Source organism: Vipera berus, assembly GCF_964194415.1.
Source record: "Vipera berus genome assembly, chromosome: Z".
In the NCBI taxonomy this organism is placed as follows: domain Eukaryota; kingdom Metazoa; phylum Chordata; class Lepidosauria; order Squamata; family Viperidae; genus Vipera; species Vipera berus.
The window spans coordinates 111,548,574-111,575,716 of NC_138205.1; the positions used below are offsets into that span (position 1 = coordinate 111,548,574).

The 27,143-nt window shown below is 36.4% G+C and overlaps 1 protein-coding gene across 1 annotated transcript in view; it reads left to right on the plus strand.

The window, feature by feature from the left end:
- MYO3A (myosin IIIA) overlaps positions 1-26,015 on the plus strand; it is a gene marked incomplete at both ends in the record, with an annotated part of 108,968 nt that extends 82,953 nt beyond the window's left edge. The window contains 14 exons of the mRNA XM_081346272.1: positions 3,442-3,530; positions 4,908-5,037; positions 5,807-5,944; positions 8,249-8,328; positions 10,552-10,626; positions 14,477-14,682; positions 16,195-16,306; positions 17,031-17,291; positions 18,621-18,671; positions 19,401-19,563; positions 21,069-21,155; positions 22,803-22,914; positions 24,067-24,394; positions 25,983-26,015. Of these exons, the coding sequence (XP_081202398.1) occupies positions 3,442-3,530; positions 4,908-5,037; positions 5,807-5,944; positions 8,249-8,328; positions 10,552-10,626; positions 14,477-14,682; positions 16,195-16,306; positions 17,031-17,291; positions 18,621-18,671; positions 19,401-19,563; positions 21,069-21,155; positions 22,803-22,914; positions 24,067-24,394; positions 25,983-26,015 (1,865 nt within the window). The remainder of the gene's footprint in view (positions 1-3,441; positions 3,531-4,907; positions 5,038-5,806; positions 5,945-8,248; positions 8,329-10,551; positions 10,627-14,476; positions 14,683-16,194; positions 16,307-17,030; positions 17,292-18,620; positions 18,672-19,400; positions 19,564-21,068; positions 21,156-22,802; positions 22,915-24,066; positions 24,395-25,982) is intronic.
- Positions 26,016-27,143: the final 1,128 nt, after the last annotated feature.

Below are 27,143 nucleotides of genomic sequence, written 5' to 3' on the forward strand. Positions count from 1 at the left end.
AGTCCATTCTGGGCCTGGGCAACAAAAATTAGCCCACTTAAATATGAGCCAGCAGTATGCAGCAGCAGTTAAAAGCCCAATGCAATCCTGACTTCCGGTTTGCCATCGCGGCCGCCATGGACACTGGAAGGCAAGCTCTGTCTTCCACGTTCACTTTCATTCCACTGGGGGACCCTGGAAAGGGTCGAAAGTTGCCCTGATCATGGGAGGGCGGCAATCCTTCTGCTTGATCTGGGGCAGTCCTCCAAACCGGTGGAGGAAAGACTGGCCATAGCAATATGGCTCGTCACTAGGCTGCAGACAGCTGAAGTCAAGCTTACCACCAGGCACTTCTAAAACAACACAGAATGAGATTGGGTGAGATCCAATCTTCTCTCTCAGATCCTAAGTATTTTCTTCCTGTATATAGGGAATTGCCTTCCTACTTTTTTATCTGAGGAATATTGGTCATTATTTCAGATGATGAAATACCTTGGATTATAAAATCTGACTTGACAAACGACTTTTACTATAAAGACTACCTACAAACACGTGAAATAGAGGTCCCATACCCAGCTATAAAATTATTTTCATCATCTGATTTCAAAGTCTTCAACTTAACATACCATTAAGGGAAGATGGATGAAGACCAGGAAAAGATTCTTTCCATGTTGAAAGCAATATATGAAACCATCCTTTCAGCTTGTGACGAAATGAGATGTTACAGAAAAGAACAAGATGTCAGCTTAGATATAAAAACCCAAATTCCAACTACAACTAAAGAACTAACAACGCAGAAGGTAACAGAAGAAGTGGAACAATCAAATACTAAGACAGAGGACTCAATTGACCAACAAATATATTCAATGAAATATCCAGAAAAGGGAGTGACAACACTGAAAATGGAAAAGACTTTCTATATAATTCAGAATAAATTTGAGGAGCAGGAAGAAGAACAGACTGAATGGAAGATAAACATACCAGGACAATTATGGGGATTTGGAATAATAGGGAGACATTTAAAGAATACAAATGGGCTAGCCCTTCCAAAAAGATGGCAACTAAATGGTCTCCCTTATTCCAAACAATACATATATATAATAGAGGGAGATCTATTTGATGATTTAAAAGCGTTGACATGGAAGGCTAGTTGGCAAAAAAAGAAAACCAGAATAAGGCTGAAGAAAATTTGGGTTTTGATTTATCAGAGGGGATTTCATATTACTAATCAGAGGGTCAAAGGGAGAAGCTGAGTTAAAGGAAATTTTGGTCATTAAATTTAAAACATTTGGAAATTAGTTGAAAATAAGGATGCTATTTGTTTAATACTTAAAATTAGACCCAAAAGAAAAAAAATATTATGAATATGTTTGATTTATTGATTAACTCAGATAATATATATAATGGGCTTTGATTTATTAAAGAGGATAATGTATTATTAATTAGATGATGTAAGATGGTGGGGATAGATAACTTTTAGGAAATAGAACAAGATTATACCCAAATAGATAAGATGTGTATTTTGAATATTAGAGTCTGTTATGAATTGAGATAAAGGAAACTTTGGTTACCTAAAACCTGGAAATTATAAATATCAAATGTTAAATTTGAATATTGATAGAAAACTAAAAATTGGGAAAAAAACAATAACAGGACATTGATTGAATGTAAAGATTGGATGTAAAAGTAATTAAGATATGTATAAGCTAAAAAATTATTGATAAATGTAATAATGATGTTTTTATTTAGTTGATATAATAAGAACTGTATAAGCTTAAATATGAGATAGTAGATATTAAGGGAAAAAGAGAGGAAATATTTGAGGTTGTAGTTTGAGATTTGTACTAAAGATTTTTATGTTACTGAACTATTGATTAACCCAGCCACCACATTGCTTTTTAAATACCTAAATGTAAAATCAGAAAATTAATAAAAAATATTATTTAAAAAACCCAATGCAATCCCAGGTTGCATTAACAGAGGGATAGAATCAAGATCATGTGAAGTATTAATATCACTTTATAACGTTTTAGTACGACCACACTTGGAATACTGCATCCAGTTTGGTCAGCATATTATAAAAATGATGTAGAGATTTTGAAAAGAATGCAGAAAAGGGCAACAAAGATGATTAGGGAGCTGGAATCTAAAACATGAAGAATGCTTGCAGGAATTGGGTTTGTCTAGCCCAGGGGTCAGCAACCTGAAACAGTGAAAGAGCCACTCGGAACCGATTCCCTCACAAAAGGAAAAACTGGAAGCCACAAAAAATATTTGTGCATGCGCATACATGCGCGCATGCACAGAACAGGGTTTGACTGAAGAGTGGAGCCAAGGTGAGATATGCACCTACCCTGCATATTTCAATTGATTGGTTGAACTTTTTTAGTCCCACTTTTTTTTTTTTGGACTGCACGTGGCAGAGGACCGGGAGCCGCAAGAGATGGCTGAAAGAGCCGCATGCGGCTGCGGAGCCGCGGGTTGCAGACCTGTGGTCTAGCCTAGGGAAAAGAAGGAGTAGGGGTGATATAATAGCAGTGCTCAAATACTTGAGGGGCTGCCACACACAAAAAGGTGGGGGGTCAACCTATTTTCCAAAGCAGTAGAAAGCAAGACAAGAAACAATGAATGGAAATTAAGGAGAGAGGCAACCTAGAACTAAGGAGAAATTTCCTAATAGTGAAAACAATTACCGTAACCACGGAATAGCTTATCTTCAGAAGCTGTAGGTGCTCCATCACTGGTGGCCTTTAAAAAAAGACTGGACAGCCACTTGTTTGGACAGGGAGTTGGACTTGGACTAGAAGACCTCCAAGGTCCCTTCCAACTCTGTTATTCTGACTTCTGATACTTCAAAATCTGCATCTTACAATGCCAAAGTCATATCCAAAATGCCTACAAAAATGTTTGATTGGAAAACAAACACATACCCAAATCTGTATGTTGGGGAAATTGTTAACAAAAAGTCATAATTGCTTAAAGAAATACATAGATTAGCAAAAAGTGAGAATACGATACATTTTAGTAGAAATATCTATGAAATTATACATATAAACTTAATACAGATTCTTTTAAAAAGGCAGACAAAATAAATTCACGTTTGAAAAAGTATCAAACTGAGCAAAGCTGAAGTTGATAGATTTACCCATTTTTATACAGATTCCTCACTGAAGTGTTTTTGCTTATGCCTTCAGGGTGAAGATATTCACGCTGCTAATAGTATCTTAATAGCTGATATTTTTTTGCTTCAAGAAGCTATTCAGCAGAAATATCAGACAGAACCATAAAGTCTTCCTCTATTTAACCCAGAGCAGAAGGAAGTTCAGAGTATCCTTTCCAGAGTAATTTTCCTTCATACCACCAAAATATTTTTTAAAATTACTAAATGCTTATTTGCATGAGTGATAAAAAAAAGCTAGGGTAATATTGGTGATGTTACAAGAGCAGTGTTTATCTTTACAGAAAAAATTGAAGACAATTTGAAATCCAAATATTTATGGAGACCAAAGAGAATTGATTTGACATTTGGCATCTACCATTACGCAGGACAGGTAAAAGGACTAACTAATTCTTCTCTATTAATGTGATTATTTTATAACAGAATGGGCCAACTTGTTTCAATATATTACAAAAGTCTAAGCTTGTTAAATGTTGAATGGTTACAGATATTTATACACATTTATACCTCGTGTGTGTGTGTGTGTGTGTGTGTGTGTGTGTGTGTGTGTGTGAGAGAGAGAGAGAGAGAGAGAGAGAGAGAGAGAGAGAAAGAACAAGAAAGTAGAGGGGAGGGATGGAGGGAGAGAGAGACGGAAGGAAGGAAGGAAAAGCTTCCTCCAGAATTATAAAACACTCGTGATATACTCTTTCTTCTTTAAAGCATTTATAAGCAGTGCAGTCACTAAAAAAATAGATTATGAAGTTGACAACCAGCTCTTTTAACAGCTTTGCAGCATATGACTGGAGCCTGAGATCCATTTCTTACGAAACTGCTACTATGGCTGCCTTTATGTGCTCAAGACTTCATGGTATATTCAAGTCAATGGGTCACTTAGGCCTTAGAGCTACTTATGAATAGTGACCCTGCTCACATTTATCAATCTGAACAGCCCATGTTAAAGCTAAACAGTCTGCTTGATCTAGTATTCTCCAGATGATTTGAATTTCAACTGAAATCCAGTATAATTTGAGGATTGCTTGGGGAAAGTTGCATTGGAATATGTAGATCAACAATACTGACCTATATGCTTGTAACTGCATTAGAATGAATGTCCTTTTGTACATCTTCTTCAAACAAAGGCTCCAGTTTTAATTCCAGTATTTAAAGCTCCTTCTATGCTGTATATTAATTAATTTAATTCTATAGCCACCACCAGATTTGATGGAACATTGGCAGTTTGTTAAGGGAAGCAAGATTTTGCTCTCTGGCCATGTTAACCACTATTAACACTGGTTACTTTTCACCTCCCAGTGGCCCCAAGTTCACTATCTATGAGGAAGAATCAAATTGTAAATCTTCCTTGTGAATAGAAACTCAAGGCACACCTATTGAGGAAGAACCTTAAGCACATATTTATTGCCATTGGTGCTATATATATAGGTTTTTTGCCATATACACATACTCTTCTGCTGGGGGTTCTGGCCTCACACATTTACAGTATCCTAGTATATTGTATGTATCTTGTTGAATAGTAGGCCTGTAATGGCCTACTCAGGTGAATAGCAGACCTATAATCATCTTTCCTCCATGGCCTTCCAAAGTGAATTAATCTATTCATATGTTAGCTGAATATGACCTTCCTTGATTTTTAATTTTATATTTTATTTCCTAAGAACCTTCTGTTTTCCTAATTCAAGAACAGAGAAGAAGTTGAAGAAAAAAAATAACAGCTCAATAACTGTTCCTGACCTTTTATATTTTCATTCAGGTTCTTTATAATGTAAGTGGGTTCTTAGCCAAAAACAGAGATACCTTGCCAGCTGATATTGTATTACTCCTGCGATCCTCTCAGAATCACTTGATTCGACAGCTAGTAATCTACCCGCTTACCAAAACAGGTAATAAATCCTACCTTGCATTTGCTAAGTCCAGTATTCTGTCCATTTTGTGGCTCCTTCATGGAATTACATAGAAAAAGCTATGACCACCATACAGGAATATCAGTGAAGACCATGTAATTGGTAACTTATCCAGGACCATGTTTCCTAGTTGTGATTTTCCAATGTCCTGCTCTTAGGAACATCTCCTATATGGGTCAAACTGATGCACTACCCTTTTATAGCTTTCATTACATGCTTGCAACTTTCAGAGGATAACAAAAATCAGAAGAGGCCTTATTCTGTATTGGCCATTGTGTATTTGATTCAGCATTGTCTATAGCATCCTAGACTGATCCAATGTTCTGCAGATGTATTGGGCTAGCACTTCATCATTATTTGACTTATTTGAAGGGCATCAAATTGAGAAAGGGTAGTTCTGTTTCTAATTCTCCAGTATTTCAGGCCTACCTTTCAGGATGGGGTGGGAGGTGCCTCATAAAAAAGTCCTATTTAGAATTGCTTGGATTGAACCCGAGGCTATTTACTCACAAGCAAGATTCTTCCTTGAAAGACATTCTACTGTTGCACAATCAGTAGTGAATGCTGTTGTTGGATTACAGCAAGCAAAAATGTATAGGTAGTCCTTGCTTAACAACCATCTGTTTCAAGTTACGACAGCACTGAATAGCTACAACCAATCCTCAAAATTAATAGATGTTCCAGTGGCCCCAAGGTCATGTGATCAACATTCAGGCATTTGGTAGTCTGTCCACATTTACAAATATAGTGTGCACTTCCTATCCCCTTACCCATTTATATCCTTCTCTCCTCTGCATGGAGGCTTCAGGGAGGCCACATGAGGTCCTCACAAAGGGGCAGCAATGCCTTGGCAAACTACAGCAGCAACAGGAGGAAGACAGCGAAGGTCAGCTAGGGCAAAAGTGGTAGGCAATGGAAGGCAAGGGGGCCAAAGGATAGAGATGTGGGGGAGGTAGGCGAGGGTGAAGTTGAAGTGGAGATGAGCATGGCAGAGCAAGAGAAGCATGAAATTGTGATGAAACAACAATACAGTCCTAGCCTATTTATTTATTTATTTATTTATTTATTTATTTATTTATTTATTTATTTATTTATTTATTTATTTATTTATTTATTTATTTATTTATGGGATTTATATCCCGCCCTATCTCCCGAGGGACTCAGGATTATTGCATTCAGGATTACCAGAACTCTAGTTACTAAGTGATACAATCACATAATTCAGCCAACAAACCTTTTGCTTAATGATGGAAATTCCATGCCCAATTAAAGTTGTTAAACGAGGATTATCTGTATTGGGTGAATTTAGCATAGTAATTATCACACATTCTTGTCTACCTCATATGATACCAGTTATGGGAGTAAATTTGAAGGCTGTATGACTTCACAATATACTCTACTTTGAACTCTTGCAGAGAAGGTAGAATATAAATCTAATGAATAAAATTACCTAAGGGAAATAAATTATATATTTTGCCATTAGTCTGCAGGCACTAAGCATGCTTTCTTGAACATAACCAATCAGGGTTGCCATTTCTTTGATTGGTCCTGCTCCTCTGATTTTAATTGCAATCTCACGATGCTGCTCTAGACAGATGAATCATTTTCCATGATAGAGATTAAATGAAATCAAAAGATTTATTTGTGCGTAATATACAGAAAAATAAAATAAGATGACAAGTCAGTGTCCAGGTTCTTACGTAGCCATGTATTGTGACAGAAATTGGCTGTAATGCTGAGAAATGGGCTTGAAATCTAAGAGAAAAATGCATGTCAATTTCCTCTCCTGGATGTTTCTCAGATGCATCTGGGGCAGCCCAATCTTTTGTGATATGGATGAGCATTTAGCCTTATTCAGCTAAGCTGTTGGATGGATGAGCATTTAGCCTTATTCAGCTGTTCTTATGTTTATAAAATACAAAGATAAATCTTGTGTTGGACATTTTTAGTTAGGTCTCTGCAAGGTCAAATCCCAGACATGTTCCCTGATCCCCAGAGATCTGTTTCCATTAGGAAACATGACTGTTACATCATAATCCAGCAGGGTGTAGTATTTGTTGGTTTTCATGCAATTATGAAAACAGACTGAAAAATGTAAATTGTTAATTATTTCAGTAACCAGCATAGCCTTCATTTCCCATGGAAGTACTGCATACTATGTTTTTTATAACTATTGGGAATCCCTGGATTATAGAAGCCTTGATCTACATAAATCTGACTTTATGGAAAGGGTACAAGGACAATACACTTGGAGTAAAATAGTTTAAAGATTTTAAAATAATAATACTAATAATTTACTTAAATTTATAGGCCAACTCCAAGGAACTTTGAGTAGTTTAAAAACTGTTAGAAACATTTAGAACAAGAATACAACACAAGACAAAAAAAGAACAAAAATGGCAGGGATAACAAAACCAGGTGGGAACAAAGAAACAGAAGAAAGGGTAGATCTTTGTTCATACTCACCAAAGGCCTGGGTGAAGAGCCAGGTCTTTGGTGCTTTTCAAAATACTAGTAAAATATGGTGGGGAGAGGGTATTCTAATCTCATTCAAGAGGGCAGGTGCTTTAAAGGCCCTGATAGCTGACATTGTTTAACTGAAGGATGCTGGAGTGGGCCAGTAATGCCAGATTAACTGGGTAGATGCTATGGGAGCTAGGAGGTCTCTCATGTAACCCTATGCCATGAAGGGTCTTATAGGTAGTACCAGCACATCAAATCACACCTGTAAGCAAACTGGCAACCATTGCAACTCACAAAGCATACCAAGATATGTCAATAACCAGCCATGCCACTGCATTCTATACTAATTGAAGTTTTCAGGTGGCCTTCAAGGGCAGTGTAGTCAAGTTGTGAGATGTCAAGGGTGTAAGTGACTGTCTGAGGGGCCCACCAACCTAGGAAAGGAGAACAATTGGTGTACTGAAAGAAGTTTGCAAGTGTCATCGCTTTCAGCTGCAGAACTAGCATTTTCAAATAGGGAAATTTAAAAGGGTGTGGTTGTTTTATTTGCTTTTTACTCTTCAGTATTTTTAAAAGATAACCAATATACTTTTCATTTGCTTCTTCAATTTCTTGCCCCAAATTATGTATCGGTTTGAGGGCATATCTGGCAATACAACTTTTGGTGGTCAGAAAACACACATTTGGTGAAAGAGCAGTTTGCCCCCTATTATCCTATTAATCTCAGAGGTCTTGTTCTCTGAGAAACTGGAAGAAGAAACAGAAATTGAGCTGGTCCTTGAGGGCCAAGCACCAATGTTAGAAACAGTACTGAGCACTACCTTTTGTGTATCTTTTTTAAGGGTTGCAGTTGTATACATTTCTGGTGGAATGTGTCATTCGCTCCTTAAGAGAATGAGATTTTTCTGTCTCGCAGCTCAGAAAAATGACAGCAGTTCTGTGAAATACTTTTCTTATTTTCCCCATGGATTACTTCCATGCATTGTTTCCTGAACCATTCATGAAGTCTAAGACTGGTTCATCATTTATTGCATATCACACTAGGCCATTTGAAAATTGTATAATCAGAGTAAGCCATCTTAACCACCTGTGTAAGGCTTTGGAAGTGCAGTTCCACACAAAACACATTGAGGAGGATCTTCAGAAATTTGATTTATACAATAATATTAAAAGAACAAATGCAAAAGACATGTTCCATCTTGTAATCTGCCGAGGATCTGGTTTTTTTTCTTAAGTAAAAGGGAAATTAGGAATTTCTGGACAACTTGTGTATTATGAAGGCCAACTTATATCTTCCTTGGTCGTAAGATTTTATTTTTATTTGTGAGAAATGTTTAGTTACCTTTCCAGCTGCAGCATTTTTGGAAGTCAGCACCCTGAAACCAAAGTAATATAAAGCCCATAATAAAATGCAAACAAGCACCAGAATGGCAAAAGATGGACTAGAAAACAGTAAAGACAAATCATTATGTTCTTTTTGTCATCTAAAAAGGGCCCCAAAAGTATGAGCAACAAAAAAAAATGGAAATCATTCTTACTGCTATCTTTGTTTTCTAAAAGATTGTTTGAAAGATAACAGATAATTGACACCATCTTTTAGGTAGGGGCTATTCCATGAACCTAAAAAAAATGAAGAAGGCAAATACTGAAATAATGAAAGGTATTTTCATGAAGAACTTTTTGTGTAAATTCAATAGCCAATTATGTTTGCTCCCTGTCTAATCGAGGGAACAATTTACCAATTTGCCATACCTTCTCTCTCTCAGGTAATTTGGCACAGAGGAAGTATGCAATAATTTATCAGAAGTGGAGACCACCGAATCGCCAAATAAAAGTAAAGGAGTTCCTGGATTGCTAACTAAATCGGTTTTTAATCCTAAGGGGGGGGGGTATGACTTGGTTTTTCCTCAACTCATGTAATTTCTTTTTTTGTTTAGCAGGATATCTTTGAATTGTACAATTCATTTTCCTTCTGTGTCAGAAAACCAACATCTCCCTTTCTGCTAACATTTTATAATGAGTTGAGGCAAAATTAAATTAAATTAAATTCTCAATTGTTATTTCCTTTAACACTCATCTATAGGTATCTTTACTGGTGAGCGTGTGCCACTAAATTTAGAGAATTTAACTTGCTAGCAAATATATTGAAAAAAAGAAAGTACAAAGATTCTAATTGTAGAATTGCACCCAACTGTAGTGAAAGAGGTCCACTACTATTACTGTTGTAATTAATATGACATTAGATGTCTGGGTTTTTAATAAATAAGAGAATATTAGATATGCTATTTTTCTTCATATTTCTGACAAACACTTGTATCAAACTTCAGCTTTCCCAAATATACAATATGATAAAATATTCTACCATGTTTCCCTGAAAGTAAGACCTACCCCGAAAATAAGCCCTAGCTTGATTTTTAGGGGTTGGCCTAATATAAGCCCTATCCCCAAAATAAGCCCTAGTTTTGGGGTGAGGCACACACCTAAAAATCAAGCTAGGGCGCAGGTAGGTGTGTGCAGCTGCCCCACGCACCCTGTGCCCACTTACCTTGCAGCCAGACCTCTCCTGGCCAGCCCACTTCTGTGATGTCCCCAGGCCTTCATTTTGCTGTCAGAGGCCTTTGGATTGAATCCAAAGCTCAGTTCTTAGCTGCAGAGGCCTTCTGGAAAGGCCTTTGATGCGAAATGCAGGCTGGAGCTCCATTCTCAGCTGCAGAATGAAGCTGCTCCTTCAGCTGCAGAAGATGTGAGCTGGTTGGACGGGGCTGTTGGTGCTGGAGGTGAGTGGAAAAGACACTCCCCCCCCAAAAAAAAATAAGACCTGGTGCCTCTTTTGGAGGCAAAAAAATAATAATACCCAGTCTTATATTTGGGGAAGCACAGTATGTTTCTGAAATAACAGCAGCTACAGCTTAGAATGAGTACGTGCTGCTTTTAACTGAGTTCTTTAAAATATCATTTTGTTGGGCAGGTTCAATCACTTTTGGCTGTTGTTCTGATAAGCAGTGTCATTTTTCTTTCTTGATCATACAGAATGAGCAGGAAGATTCCATGCATCCAAGAGAAACAACCAATACGAAAACGCAGACAGTTGCTTCTTATTTTCGAGTAAGACATTACTTATTCTATATTTTAATACATGTTATTCACACAACTATCAACCCTACTTTTGCTAATTATACAATTAAAGTCAGTTCTCCCAATAGGCAGGCTTGACTCGTGATAACTTGATGGATATTCCCATTAGTTTTCTCCACAGCAGTGTGGAGATTCTTTGCTATTTTCACTTTCTGAGAAGATTTTTAAACTTCTCAATCTGCCTTCAGCCTTAGGGTATTCCGGAACTAGTCTCCTCTTTCAATTCCAGCTAAATCTAACTAACCTTACCTCCCTAATTTTCTGGCTGTTAACTTGAATTTGTGGAGATTCTGTTCGTCTAATATTATTGTCATGCATGCACAAACAAATCAGATTATTGACAGTGGAAGAGTGAATAGTCTATGATCAAACTATGGCACAAACACTGATCTAGATGGCCTGCTGAAGACCATGGGTGTAATTTGACCAAAATTTACTGTTCCACTCTGCTACTTAAAATTACCCCTAGTGGTATAGCTGAACCTATTAACTACTTAGTTAAATCCAGGCAGTTTTATGTAGAGAAGACTTGAGTGAGATGGCTGTAGTAATTGGTGCTAGCTTTAATTTGGTATTATTCAAAGAATAACATTTGTGATATATGAACTTTTCAGAATATATGAAATCTCACCACTTTTAAAAGAGATGTTATCATAACTTGTGTGTGTCTTTTAGAGTTCACAAATTGCAGCATTTACCTGTCAGTGACTAACATCTGCTAGTAGAGCCATGTGTCCTTCCCCACTTGATTTATTTTATTTTCAGATTCTTTTAATTGTCATGCTCCAAAATAAAATTCTAACTAGCAAAGCTTTTATTCAAATAATATTTCTGGGTCCCACCAAAGCCTATAGGCATTCTTGAGAAATGAGCATAGAATCTACTTTGGCTGAACTCAAAAAGCTAAATTGGATTGGACCTGGGTAGGACTTGGATTGGGGATTACTAGAAAATCCCAAGGCTATAAAATACTGTAGATTTGGAAATCAAACCAATACCCACCAAAATAACTTCCAAGCAACTTCCATATTATTTGAAAGAAAAATATAGGATTCTTTAATCATCAGAAGTTCAGTTCAAAAGACTCTTTCTCTTCATAGGCTTAAGTCAGAGAAGAAGTACACTAAAATTTTGTTGTGTTCCATATTATCTTCATCTTCCTGATATTGCTTATAAGTATCCCTCTGTAGTTGGGTTTGATTATTATGTCAATTATAGCATTTGGTTTGTGATGTGGACTGAAATTATAATTATACATTCAAGGAGCATATTAATATGCTTTTTAAATTTACATTTGAATAATGCACTTACAAGAGTATTACATTGTTGTTACCATTTTCTTTTGTGGCACCCTGGTGCTTGCACAATTAGCTTCTCTGTTTTGAATAAGAATTTGCATTGAGCCAGTGTAGAACACCTGTCTGAGTACCATTTTATGCCACAACCACTATTAATTGCCAAGAGGCAATTACATCTCCCTCTGTTCATTAGGAATACATAATAGGACGAGAGTGTGCTAGAGCCCCTACAGGCAATTTATTAGCTTAAGACATCAGCCTCAACCAATTTGCTTAGCATCAGAGGTCACTATGATCTGCATGGCTGTAAGCATAAGAGTATGCAATCAAGAAGCTAAGATAAACAATTTTATGATGTACATACAGTCTTAAACACCAGAAAAGTCTCAACAATGAAATACATTGTACTGAATAGGCAAGAGCTCATAGACAACCAAACTTAAAATTCCTTTCTCATGTGTATTTTGTCTATTCTGCACATTTAGTCTCTAGGTTTCCCTTTAAGTAAACTTTGCCTAAAGAACCTAGGATAACAAATAGTAGTTTAATCCAGTAATGAAAGTTTAGATTTGACATAAAGAAATCATCTCTTATCAATAGTGAGGCCAGAAATTTAAATACTTCATTTAGCATTACCTTCTAATATGATACCTTTGGCACATAGTTATTTATATTCAAAGAAAGGTGAGTCATTCATCTCATTCTCAGATAATTGTTTTAATTTCATGTGTAGGCTTTACACTTTGATGTAGGGCTAATTTTATTTTTGAAATAGTGTTTCATCCATTATATAGGATGAATTCACTTAATGTTTTGCCAGCTTTGTTCTCCTGCTGTTTTGTGGCAGCTGACTGATCAAGCTAAGAGCAGGGAGAAGCAGTCTGGAGCTCATGGACGAGGCTGTGTCTACAAGCACTATTCTGGTGCTCGCCAGACTCCTCATTCCATCTGATATTAAAATATTTTAATTTTTTAAGTGAAGTAGTAGATTAGTGTATTCTAAAGCAAAGCATTCTACCAATGTTTTTACAGAAAGTGCTCAAGTTATGACCACAGTGGAGCCCAAAATTTATGTTGCTAAGTGAAACATTTGTTAAGTGAGTTTGCCCCATATTATGACTTTTATTGCCATAGTTAAGTAAATTGTTGCATTTGTTAGCTTAGTAACATGGTTGTTAAATGAATCTGGATTTCCCCTTGACTTTACTTGTCAAAAGGTCATGAAAGGCGATCACCTGACCCCAGGACATGGCAAAAATATGAACCATTTGTCAAGCATTTGAGTTTTGATGATGTGACCATGGGGAATGCTTCACAAAGTATGAAAAATAGTCATAAATCACTTTTTTCAATGTATTGTAACTTTGAACAGTTAATAAATGAACTGTTGTAAGTCAAGTTCTCACCTGGAATACTGCATCCAGTTTTGGTCACCACGATGTAAAAAAGATGTCGAGACTCTAGAAAGGGTACAGAGAAGAGCAACCAAGATGATTAGGGGGCTGGAGGCTAAAACATATAGGGAACGGTTGCTGGAATTGGGTATGTGTAGTTTAATGAAGAGAAGGGTGAGGGGTGACATGATAGCAGTGTTCCAATATCTCAGGGGCTACCACAAAGAAGAGGGAGTCAAGCTATTCTCCAAAGCACCTGAAAGCAGGACAAGAAGCAACGGATGGAAACTAGTCAAGGAGAGAAGCAACCTAGAACTAAGGAGAAACTTCCTGACAGTCAGAACAATTAACCAGTGGAACAACCTACCTCCAGAGGTGGTGAATGCTCCAACACTGGAGGTTTTTAAGAAGAGACTGGACAGCCATTTGCCTGAAATGGTATAGGGTTTCCTGCCTGAGCAGGGGGTTGGACTAGATGACCTCCAAGGTCCCTTCCAACTTTATATTATTATTATTATTATTATTATTATTATTATTATTATTATTATTATTATTATTATTATTATTATTATTATTATTATTATTATTATTATTATTATTATTGTATTCCCACGTATTTCTCTCAACTTCATTATGAAATAAGGAAGCTTATTATCAGAACTACTAATGTGTTGCCACCTTGACTCTTCCCTTTATAAGGTTCCTAGGCATCCTTTACAAAAGGATATCTCAGAGAGGATGGGATGGTAGAAATCTTCCAGAAGAATCATCCAAGTCTAAAGGTTATGGTGGAAATCAATCATACAGTAGTTATTTGCTCTGTGGTCAACTGGTGTTTTATAACTGTCAGTTGACAGTAGTTCTAAATATGCTCACTGGCCCCAAACATTTACTTCTTCCTGACATTATCTTCACTCAGTTTTATATTGTTTAAAGTATTTGTGAGAACAGAGATTATTTATAGTTGCTCTTTCAGTTATTGCAGCTAATTCATTCTTGCTTATGACCGTCTGTAGTTATTCTTTTAAGTCAGGCACAATTCAAATATTGCCGACAGAAGCTTTATCAGTTTTTCAAATAGAGTCTGTAAAAGAACCCCAAATGTTTATTTCCATCATTTCCATTCAGAACTCATTGATGGATTTATTGTACAAATTGGCAGTTGGCCAGCCTCATTTTGTTCGTTGTATTAAACCAAACAACCATCGACAGGCAAACAAGTATGAAAAAGAAAAAGTATTGATTCAGTTGCGATACACTGGAATTTTGGAAACAGCTCAGATTCGGCAAAAGGGTTATTCTCATCGTATTCTTTTTGCAAACTTCATAAAGCGGTAAGTTCTTTGTAAAACAAAATCCTCTATTATTCCTTCCATCTGTGTTTTATGATTTTTTTTCTATCTGTTTGTGTTTCTGCCAAGAGAATGCTAGAAACGCCTTAAAGGTAAGAGAGGGGGCATATAGAATGAATGAATGAATACATATACATATGCATATACATACATACATACATACATACATACATACATACATACATACTAACACCAGCCATTGCTTTCTGCCCCTTTAAGAAGAATTTGCTATTTTTACTGGGAAAGGTCAGACAAAGAGGGAACAACAAGTACATAAAATGTACTTGAAATGTTACAATTGCATTTTTATTTGTATAAATAAATCCTCAGAATTATTTATTTATCAGATTTACAACCTGCCACAATTATCAAAAAAAACCCTAGATGGCTCAAAATAACAAACTAAACTTTTTTTAAAAATGTTTTCTTACAGATGTAGCGTCTGCTTTTTTTCAGATCAACCAAAGGTTGATCCATTGGTTGCAACAGGAATTGTCACCAGATGTAGCTTGTCACCTGAGCTTGACATCATGGGCTGAGAGAAAGTGACTAGCCCAACATTACCCAGCCAACTTTCATGTCTAAGGCAGGACTAGAACTCATAACCCAGGTTTCTAATCTGATGCCTTATCCACTTGACCAAAGTAGTTCTCACATCAAATAATAATAATGCAGACCAAAAATGCCTTAGGAATACAATTTAAAATCTCCAAAGAATATCTGGCATCAGACCCTCCCAAACCCTCTAGAAAAGTTCTATTTTCATCCTCTTCCTAAAGGCAGATAATGTTGGAGACATAGCAGTCTCCAACTAGAGGCCATTCCTGAGGTCAGTTCCTTTTATAGAAGAAAATGCTAGTTGACATTGGCGCCCAAATTCCCAGGAGGACAACCAGCTGCTTCTCCCAGCATGATCAAAATAGTTGGGCCCTTCTAGTGGGGAGTTTAATAACAGTGTGGTGATCGATAATAATGTAGTTAGGTGAAGGATGGAGAAATGGGTAGACAGACAAACAAAAAGTGTGTAATATTCAATCCTTTAAAGGTTTACTTAAATTGTACAAACTAACAAAGTTTTCCAAAAGTCAGTGAGGTCTTCATGTTATACCTATCAAAGCTGACAAAAGACTTAACATAGGCAAAATATATATATATAGTGATCTTCTTGAGAAGGTAGCAGGAACATCATGCATTTTCCTCTCTGAAAATTGAGCTAGACAGGTGGAAAATGTGTTACTTTTGTACAGTACTGAGGTATCTGAATAGGTGGATAAATTGAAACATATTCACTGATGCTTTGTGGCTATTTCTGTTACTTGAGTGCACCTCAGTATTTGAATAGCTTTTTAGCTTGGTATCTAAGTATGATGCAGCCAAACTTGTAAAGGTTGTCTACTGCTTATCTAATAAGCCCTGTAAATGCATTGTTAAATAGTTGGTCATTTTTCCTCTCACTCTTTTTCTTTCTTTTCCCTCCTGGACTCTCTCTTGTAGATACTATTTCCTTTGTTACAATTCCAGCAACGAACTTCCTATAAATTCTGCTACTTGTACTGCCATCTTGGAAAAAGCCAAGTTGAATAACTGGATGGTTGGGAAAACAAAGGTACTATGTAGTATGTTTTAGGTGTGTGTCATGTATGTGTTTCACTTTGAGAGTGGGCAACTAAATTTCATTTTTGATGTGTGCTGTCGTGCCCACAGTAAAAAATGACAATAAAGATTATCTTATCTTATTTCCATGCTCTGCCGCTATTTTCTGTGGTGCTCCTGCTGAAACAAGTAGGATAATCAAGAATATAGTGTTATGGAGGCTCACTTACATGCTATCAATAGCTACATCCAGGGCTTTTTTTCTCATAGAATGCTCAGAACGGCATTCCGGCATCTTTTTTTTTTTTGCACACACACACACACACACACACACATACACACACACACACACACACAGAAAAAGCTTTTGCACAAGTTGTGCTACTCCCCCTATTGGAAATGCTGCTGAGCGCGCCAAAAGACCCAGCCAGCAAACTTTGCACAGGCAAGTTGCTTGCAGCGAAGGAGAGTTGGCAGGAACTTAGCACCCCTCCCTGCTGCCCAACTACACCATCTCAAGTAGGTAAGTGAGGACAAGGAGTGGGAGGTGGGTTCTGCGGAGTCCATGTGGACTCCTTCCTTGTGCTCACCCGTGTCAGCCAAGCTGGTGGCCTACCCGGTGTTCGACCTGCGCCTCCGCTGCCGCCTCATCCTGCGCACCTACGTGGCCACCCTGGAGCACCTTTCCCTCAACACGATACACACTTCCACTGTGTTCTGTTCCCTTACCTTTGCAGAAACATGTGACTGCTGGTTCCCGAGTGCTGCGGGGAAAAAGAGTAATCCCTAACCTTGCATGGCTAAATGTCAATTTCAACCTTAGCATCCAGCCTGCTACAATGTCAAACTGCTGCGCTGTCAGAGCGTGGCCTCAGTACCCTCTTGGGGTCCGTAATGGCAGTGGCTGCCTTGAATTCCAACGAGGAGGCCGTTGCTATAGCAATCCCAAGCGCACCAGTTCTTTCTTGGAATCATTTGCCTTTTCCGCACCCTCTCCCGTGAGGGGCCTTGACTTGGAAAGGCAGCCCTGCTCTTGCGTCAGGAGAAGTGAGAAATAGATGCCTGCGCTTTCCTCCCAAAAGCAGGCGTACCACTCGAAGCAGAAAAGGAGAAGAGAGGGAAATATTTGAATACCTTTTTCTTAATTGGCTTATACTCTTTGGTTGCGCTGTGCCCTGTTTGCAACTCCGCTACTTACTGAGAGAAAGTTGGTGAAATCGCTTCCCGGGGACACAAAAGGAGGAAAGATTGCCAAGAAGTGCACTTACCTGTATACTGGCATTGTGAAGATTCTGGATTTCCCTCTCAGCCTTCCTATCCTAGGAAGATCCAGCAGAGATTGACCAAAAAGTTCATCTCGGGTCTGAATTCCCATACAGTGAAAAGGAGAGGGCTTGCAACTTCTGGTTGTAGTTATCCACATTTCTGCACACTGAGATAATCGGCTACTTGTACAAATACAGAGCCTATCATGCTTATGGATTACTGATTCACATTTCCCATGGATTGTCTTCTGTCCATGGGAGGGAAGCATGGTAGATTCTAAATTTCATAATTTTAGTTATTCCTTTGTGGCAGGGTATATATGAGAACAAGCTGCAAAGGTCTTTAAAAACATGTTTCTCACATATTTATATTTTTGAATCATAAATATTAAATCTTTGTTCTTTTCAATGATCCATACTAATGCTTTAGAAATATAATTTCCAGTTTTATCTACAGTAAGCAAGGAAATGACACTAAAGCTAAATTTAACGTTACTTGTTAAAGATATTTACTATATTTCAGAATTAGTATTCTTTCAGTCACAATCTTATTCCTATTCAATTTAGCTGATTTTAAAATGCGATGTAAAATCATAAGCACATAAAAAGAAAACAGAAGAAACAGCTGCAAATTAACAGTTCTATGCTTAGCAACATTTCCATTTAATCAAAGTCCTTGCTCTTTCCAAATCTATTTCAGGGTTTACTTTCTATATATACACAAACAATGGGAAATGAGTTTCTGGGCTGGTTCAAATTTTTTATACATTCCAAAAATTATGTCATGAGTGATATATTTATAGGTATATAATTAACAGTACAATTGGCAGTGCAGACATGCCAAATGCTTCTAAAGTGAGAACCAAAATACATATATACACAATTTTTCTCCCCTAACTTTTCAGGTAATGCATCTGTTACATATAAATATAAAAGCATGATAGGCTCTGTATTTGTACAAGTAGCCGATTATCTCAGTGTGCAGAAACCCTCTCCTTTTCACTGCATGGGAATTCAGACCCGAGATGAACCTTTTGGTCAATCTCTGCTGGATCTTCCTAGGATAGGAAGGCTGAGAGGGAAATCCAGAATCTTCACAATGCCAGTATACAGGTAAGTGCACTTCTCGGCAATCTTTCCTCCTTTTGTGCCCCGGGAAGCGATTTCACCAACTTTCTCTCAGTAAGTGGCGGAGTTGCAAACGGTACAGCGCAACCAAAGAGTATAAGCCAATTAAGAAATAAATAAATATATAAATAAAATTATATAAATAAAAGATTAACAAGATGAGAGTTCCGGCACCTTTTTTTTTTTTTTTAGAAAAAAAGCACTGGCTACATCCATCAGTTTTTTAAAATTATCCTCCCTTTTTATCACTTATTTAATATAATTTGATGAAAAGTGAATTTGTTAGCTTGAAGTTGGCCCAGTAGTTATTATTAACTAATATATTTGTGACTTTGGATTCGGGCTATTTTGTACACAATTTCACAGATAATTAAAGTCCATTGCAAAGATTGTTTCTGCGTGCTGTACATTACAATAATCTGAGAAGTAAAATCATTTTGTCTAACATTCAATGCCAGATTCAGAATTACCTCTACTTGACAGGCATTTTGACATTTTATCCACCATAAAATTGGAACTTCTGTTCTCTGGTCATTGTTCATATCTATCATCCCTGACTTCCAACATTGCTGGAGGGTTTTGGGTTTTTTTAAGGTAGATATTTGGTGGCTTTCTCCTAGCTAAAAAGCAATCATCATTAGTAATATTATCTATGGAATTAAGTGGGTCTTCTTTTTTATAATATATAGTAATCATCCTCTTTTTTAACAACAGGTTTTTCTGAAGTACTACCATGTAGAACAACTGAACATAAAGCAAAAGGAGACAATTCACAGGATTGTTTTGATTCAATCCTATGTGAGAAAATGGCTTCGTTCAAACAGATTTAAAAAGTTGAAGGAGAAAAGGGAAGCAAGTGCAACTAAAATACAATCAGGTAATAAAAATATTTTTAGCATCACGTGTACATGTATTTACACAGAATAAGATTCTCAGGTGTAGAACAAAAGAAACACCCATTTCTACTATTGTTTTAATTCTCACTATATATGATCTGTTCTCTTGTTCTACTTTGTACTTATAAGTTAACTTTTATCAGGAAACTCAAGTCTGCATACATGAATATTTCCCTTCTTGATGGGCATCACATGCATGCATCACAAAATAAACTGTCTTTTTTATTTGTATTATGATATCACAAAAAAGTATGGAAGGGACAGTGCTTATATTGGGATGTAATAATGCAAATTTTGTAATTTTGATGATATTTTGGCTTCTGCAGTTGCCCTTCCGTTTCTCCATAGAATCTTGAATTGGTGACTTGGACAATATCTCAGAAAAGTCAACCTGTGACCAAAGTACGAGATTGCCAGAAAGTTGGCAGATCCTGCCAATGAGATTGATTTATATCTCTGGACAAGGGAATATGAGAAGATACTCTCAACCCCCTTAGAAATTTTCAAGTCACCAAAATATTATACTGTACCAAGTATGCCAGTAATGCAATCCCATGTTTCTTGCCTTTTTTTCTTGGTTCTCCTCTGGCTTTTCTCATCTTAGTGTCAGAATCTATTTCCAGCTTAACCATTTCCTCTTTAAAAAGTTCCTTTCTTGCATTGGTGGCTTTTCGTTACAGCTGAAAGTCTTTCCTATTAATCTACTTTATTTCCCAGCAGAAAATTTTATAATGTTGTGAACATTATCTTTACGAGAGAAGTTGTCTGACAGTGTTGTCAAATAAACTAATAAATATGGTAAAACCTGAAAGGTCTAAGGTGAGACAGATTAATTAAACTGGTTGTTGACTAAGCAACTATAAGGCTTTAGCTTAAAAGATAGAGCATCTTGTCTGAGATTTTAGCTTTTCATACCACAGAAAATGACAGTTTGATCCTTAAATCCATTTCCACAATTTGATCTCTTTTAAAGTCTGAATTTTCCATTTTGAGAGGAAAGCTGCATTCTTGTTCCCAAGTGAAAGCTGTTCATTATGTTGAATCAACTTGTGTTTTCTTGTCATGAGCCTGGATCTCTACATAAAATTTCACTGTATTTGACGTCCTAAAACAAGAGTGGGCAACCTATGATTCCAGATGTACGTAATGTCCCTAAGCCCTATTTTTTTTTCTTGTTTTCCTTGTTTGCTTTCTTGCCAGTTTTCTTGTTTTCTACCATTGGAGATGTCACAGTTTTATAAATCAAAAGTAGACCTGTATCTTGAAGTGCAGTTTCAAAAAAAAAATGTTATACTGTCTGCATCTAAATAGACCCACCTATTTTATTTCATGGTCCAATCCCTATAATCCTCATTGCCCTCTTTCAAACCATGAAGTATGCCACAAAGACAACAAAGTTTGTCCCAAAGAATAATCTTTCATCCATTCCCTTCCTCCGTGCAGATGTGAATAACTAGGTAACCCTGCTTACACCTTCTGTCTTCAGTTTACAGGGGATATGTCACTCGCAAAGCATTTGCAGAGGCAAAGAATATGCATGGGACAGCTATGTGGATTATCAAGCTCCAGTCAGGTAAGACTTTCCATTTATAGCATCAAGGTTTGTACAGTCAGAATGTAGAGCTATCAAACAGAAGGAAAGACTGTTTTTTCTAATTCCGCTTAATGTGTTTCTGCCTGAGCTAGTGAATACAAGTGGTAGCAGAGAATCAAGATGCAGGAGTGAAGCCAGTTACCAGTGCTAGAAATCAGAATCTAGAACTTGAACTAATTTTTCTAAGTTGCAATTCAAATAGAAGCTTTTCTGCTGAAGCAATAGGCAGCCTATATGAGCAGAATTATTACAGTAACTAGGAACTATTTCTGACACCGTGATCCTATCAGCCAACTGCAGTAAGCAATAGAATATTGAATCAAAAGTTGTTAGTTCCACTCTTGTTTAGGAGTATAGTAGTATCACTCCCCATTCACTATCTGGGGAGGAGGGGAAGGTTGGGGGAGGAAGAAAAGCTTTCCAGATAGGAGAAGTTGGCAAAGAGAATTAAATCCCATGAGGATTGTGTAACCTAGTGACTTCAAAGAGGAAGGAATAATAGCAAAAAATGTTTAAAAAATGGAGACAAGGCATTGAACAGCGGAGTTGTGACTTATGATCATGCATTCCTAAACAAACCTGCTTTTATGAAGTTTGATGGAAGATGTTTATCCATCACCAAGCACTGTGATGAAATTCAGTTGAATCCAACTAATAATGAAGACTTGGGAGCTTCTAATAACATAAGCCTTTATCTAAAAATAAGAAATTCTAACTACCTTGGATAGAGATAATGAAAAGTACAGTAGTGGCCAAAATTGTGGAAACCTTTTGGGAAAAGGGGATTTTTGAGGTTTGATGGCTAATAACACCATTTTTTTAGAGTAGTACCATAGAATTATTTATCTATGGAAATATAATTTAATCAAGAATGTAATGCAACAAAGTTTGTTCAATTATCTGTACTGTATTCTGTGAAAAGTTATAGCCAAATAACCAGAAAAAGGAAGAACAACTTGCTTAGATTGATATTAGGTAGCTTTCCTTCATCTGATTGTAGCCAATGAGCATGAGTGTTTAAAGAGACAATCAGGTGTCATCTTGTTTTGGCAATAAGCCAATCAGATCACAGTAGGATTCAGTTATTAATGTCATGTATTGAAGCTGAGAGGAGGACATTTGTCAGTGTGTTATGTGATCGCTATCAAGTTGGTTGGTTTTTTTGTGTTCTTTCATTTAATGAGCTTGTAAAATGTAATAAAATTAAAGTAATAGTGCAAAGAGTTGACTGGTTACCCAGAAAGTGATGTAAAATAGTATTATTAATTGAACAAGGCTACAGTTTTAAAAAATTTGGAAGAAAAAATGGTGGAAACTTAACCAAAGGTGGCATTTCTACTGTACACTTTTCCCAAAAGTTTTCCACAATTTTGGCCACTATTGTATACCATATAATATATTGATTATATAATCCAGTGTTCCCCAGGCTAGCATTCTCCAGCAGCTGAAAAGAACAATAATTGTCATCTATAGCTATAGACCCAGCAGGCTAAAGTTGGGAGAAGGAGAGTTGATGAGGACAGTCATCCAATCCAATCTGAAAATGCCAGATTAAGGAAGAATTAGTTTAAATATGCTGATTACAAAAATAATTTAAGAGTTTATTCTTATTGTGATTTATATTAGTTACAAGAAGATTCTTGATCCAAAAGGGGGCTAAAGAAATAAATGATGCTGCGGTAATAATTCAGTCTTACTTCAGAGGATACAGGGAGAGAACAAGTCTCAAAAGAAAAAGGTAGTATTTTATCTTACTTAAAATTGTTATGTTAAATGCCAACTCTTCTGTAATAAAACATATTCTGTTTCATTTCAAACAGCACCATTCCATGCAGTCTTTCTACAAGAGAGATTTCAACAATATTAAGTTTTGTTTTCAAAATATAATACAGAAAAATGTGCATGTGCATGGTATGAAAAAAAATGTGCATGGTATGAAAACAAATCTCAACCTCTTAACATTTTATTCATTAAATGAGATGTAAAATTTATTTTGGATTCTGGACTCCATTTGGAATGGAAGCAAATACATTTTTAAATCACTCTTGGATAGCATAGAGATGCTGAGAATTCAGGATACTTAAAAAATACAAGAAAGAAAATTATACTGAATAGCCTTTTTACCTGGTACTCAAAATCTGGAGTGCAGATTACTACAACAGATGCATTACTGGCAGAATGCCTTTCAGTACCAAATGTTACTGCACTGAATTGGATCAACCTTGGTCTGGTCCAGTAGAGCTCTTCTAATTTAAGAATTATCTCATTTTCCTCTTTCCGGCAAAACATATATTGGTGGTCTAGAACAGGGATAGGCAACCTTGGCTCTTTTATGACTCATGGAATTCTATGAGTTCTATGAGTTGAAGTCCACGAGTCATAATATAGCCAAGTTTGCCTACCCCTGGTCTAGAATCACATATTGCAACTCAATGAAGCCTTTGTGCAGTTAGGATGAAAAGCTAATACTGAAGTGGGCTCAAATGGCTCTTCCAAGTTCATTTCTCTCAGCAGTAGGTATGGAAGGTCATTTCACAGGATAGGAATTTGCTACTGGATGGTCAGACAGTGAGTGAAATGATAAAAGTAAAAGCACCATTTTGTTTCCATTGTACTTTTAATGGCATAATATGCAGAAAAAATGCTGCCTACAGTACCTGTCTCCTAGTAACCATAAATCTTATTTTTTAACATTATAGTATATGCCTTTATTTTGCAAAACAAACTTAGGTGATGCATGCAGAAAAAACGTCACTCCAAAGAAATGTTTTGCTTTGTTTTCATTTTGAGAAAAAGTATTATATTGACATTTTAATGCATAAACTAGCCCTGAGTGGTCTTGTAAGGTTACAGTAGCTGTCTCCTGTAATCTCCACTAAATATATTTCAGGGAATCATTTCTCAAGAATAAGCAAGCCGGAATGGCAACAAGCCCAGGGAGAAAAGAAAATCTTCCTGAAGAAGACCAAAATCAACCCATTTCCCACCCAAGCCAGCAAGCTTCTCGAGAAAGAAGTGATCCAACTGACAAAGTGAAGGCAGCACTCGTCATTCAGAGTATTTATCGCGGGTACCGAGTTAGAGATCAGCTCAGAAAAAAAAGGAAGTTACCTTTTGAAAATCAAGATGATAGTGAGTCTGGGGCTTTGTCTGATGATCTAGCTTTAAAAGATGGTCCAGAGGAGGAAAAATCTAGCTTGGCTGTTTTCTCCAAGCAGGTAAGCATTTTAGAAAAACCTTTCACCATGTGGGTTGGGCCATAGCACCCATTATACCTTCTGGGGATAATCAGAATTTCTCTCCCTCCCTCACCCTCTTCTCTCTCTCTTCTCTCTTATATAAAGCAGTTAATTCAGTCTGCATTACAATAGAATCCATTGAAATCAAATACTGAAAAAAATGATCAACTTTTGATTACAATAGTATAATACTTCAGTGTAAGAAAATTCTCCACAATAGAGGGGTCAGAATTCTCTATAATAAAAGGCAATGTTCATGCACTTTCACAGGATGACTTTCCCTCTTTGGTTATGTATATATATATATATATATATATATGTTTGTGTATGTTTCTTACCTAGATATCAAAGTTATCAGAGAACTATCTGTCACTGGAGAAGAAACTGAATAAAATACTTTTGTCCCATCCGCTGAATCCCATGAAGCTCCCCACAAGCTACCATCCCAGCAGTCACCTTTCTTCATATGTATACCAGTCTGGTAACAACCAATCTAATTATTAAACAAATTAATTTAATGGAATAATCTGCAGTTACAACTGTTATCCTCATGAATCTATTATTTACTCATGAAACTGTAGTCTTTCTAGAGACCAAGGCAGGATCATTAATTTATACAGATAGTCCTCAACTTACAACCACAATTGCACCCCAGATTTCCATTGCTAAGCAAGAGAGTTGTTAAGTGCATTTTTCCTCATTTTATGACCTTTCTTACCATGGTTGTTAAGTGAATCGCTACAGTTATTAAATTAGTAACATGGCTCTTAAGTGAGTCAGGCTTCAATATTGACTTTGCTTATCAGAAGGTCACAAAAGGTGAATGTATGATCCTGGGACACAGCAACTTTCACAAATATATGGCTAGTTGCCAAGGGTCCACATTTGGGGAATCCTGCAAAGGTAAATGTGAAAATCAGTCATAAGTCACTTTTTCAGTGCCACTGTAACATCAAATAATCACAAAATGAATGGTACTAAGTCAAGGACTACTTGTACTGACATCATTCTGAATGGTAAAATCCATAAACTGTAAAACTCCAAGGCCAACTAAAGTTAATCACTTATCAATCATTTAGCTTGAGATCCACTCTAGGTACATTACAGATCACAGTTTGGCCTAGAATGGACATGCACCACATGACAGATGTTTGCAAAGTTAATAGCACTCTTAGGGTTAGCCAACATTAACTAAAGTAAACTTCAGCCGAAATTTAGTACTTTAAAATACACATGTAAATACTATAACAATTATCAGTGATCCCAGAAGTGTTTTGATTGAATTCCTGGGCAATTTACTTTCCATTACTTGTGAACAATTAGGTTTTTGTTTGTTTGTTTTTTGAATATATTTTTTTATTTTATTGAAATCATCCACAACTACATCATAACAATACATCACAGTGCTTATTAAAATTATTTTAAAAAATACAAAACATAATATGAACAATTAGTTTTTTCAACATGCCCTGCTGAAATGCTCTTTTAAAGAAAAAAATAATCATTATTGTTCATAGTTTTAAAACTTCTAATATGTTACCTTTTGATTTTCTTTGTGCTTCTAAAGGGCTTAATCATGTCTGAATATCAGTGTGATTGAAGATGTGATAAAAATTAAAATGTTTTTTTCTTTTTTAAAAAAACTTATAGAAAGGCTGCTTTTTAATCTACTATAGCTAAAAAGTCACAGTAAGGAGTGTTTCTTTTCTTAAACTATAACCCTTCAAAAATCATTTATATTTCCAAAGAAGATTTGGCTTAATAGTTTTATAAAATATTAGACATTTTTATTGGCATAGTGGATTAATCTGGTCGTTTCTCACACTGGCATTTGATTTTATCTGTTTCTAAAATATAGTAAAGAGAATTAATAGTATAATTTTGAATACTATTTGTTTAACGTATGTGTCATCCTAAAATATATTCAAGGATTTGGTTTACTATGAATATTTTATTGTAATTAATAAAATGTGCAACTTACATGGGGAAAAGTTGAGACCTTACGCAGTGATGATCTCTGTGCAGAATCTATTTCTAGATTGAATTCTACTTCTGGGATAAATGCAGGTTTAAGGTTAGAGAGGATTAATATCCAACGCTTAATTGTTCTCAGTGGCTAGAAGCCCTTTCCTTCCTCCTCTTCTGGTTTTTGTTGCAATTATCTATTCTAAGGAATGTATTCCCTGCAATGTATTGTCTATGGTTTGCCCTTGAAGATAATTCAAATGCAGGAGTATTATCCAACCACTTAAGTTTGATATATGAGTATTAGGATTTTTTTTTCTAAGTTAAATTTCAACTGTGCCATTCAGTGTTAAATTGAATAAAACATACCATTTTGTATGTTTTGTAAAGCATTCAGTTGCAGATTGGCGGTGGCAGGTTGGTAGGAATATTTGATAATCATGCTGGGAGGATACTTGGAAAGGGTGTGTCTGATGGCTCAGCAGTTAATGGGTGAGCTCCCATTACTTTCCCGAGCTTCTGCCCACTTAGCAGGTTGAAAGCATGCAAATGCATTCAAATAGATAAATAGGTACAACTCTGATGGGAAGGTAACAGTGTTCCATGTGCCTCAGCATATAGTCATGCTGGCTACATGACCATGTCCAAAATGTCTTTGGACAATGTTGGCTAAGAAACAGAGATGAGCACTGCCCCCTTGAGTCAGACATGACTGGAAAGGGGAAACCTTTATCTTTTACTGAGAAATGAGGCCAGTTGTAAT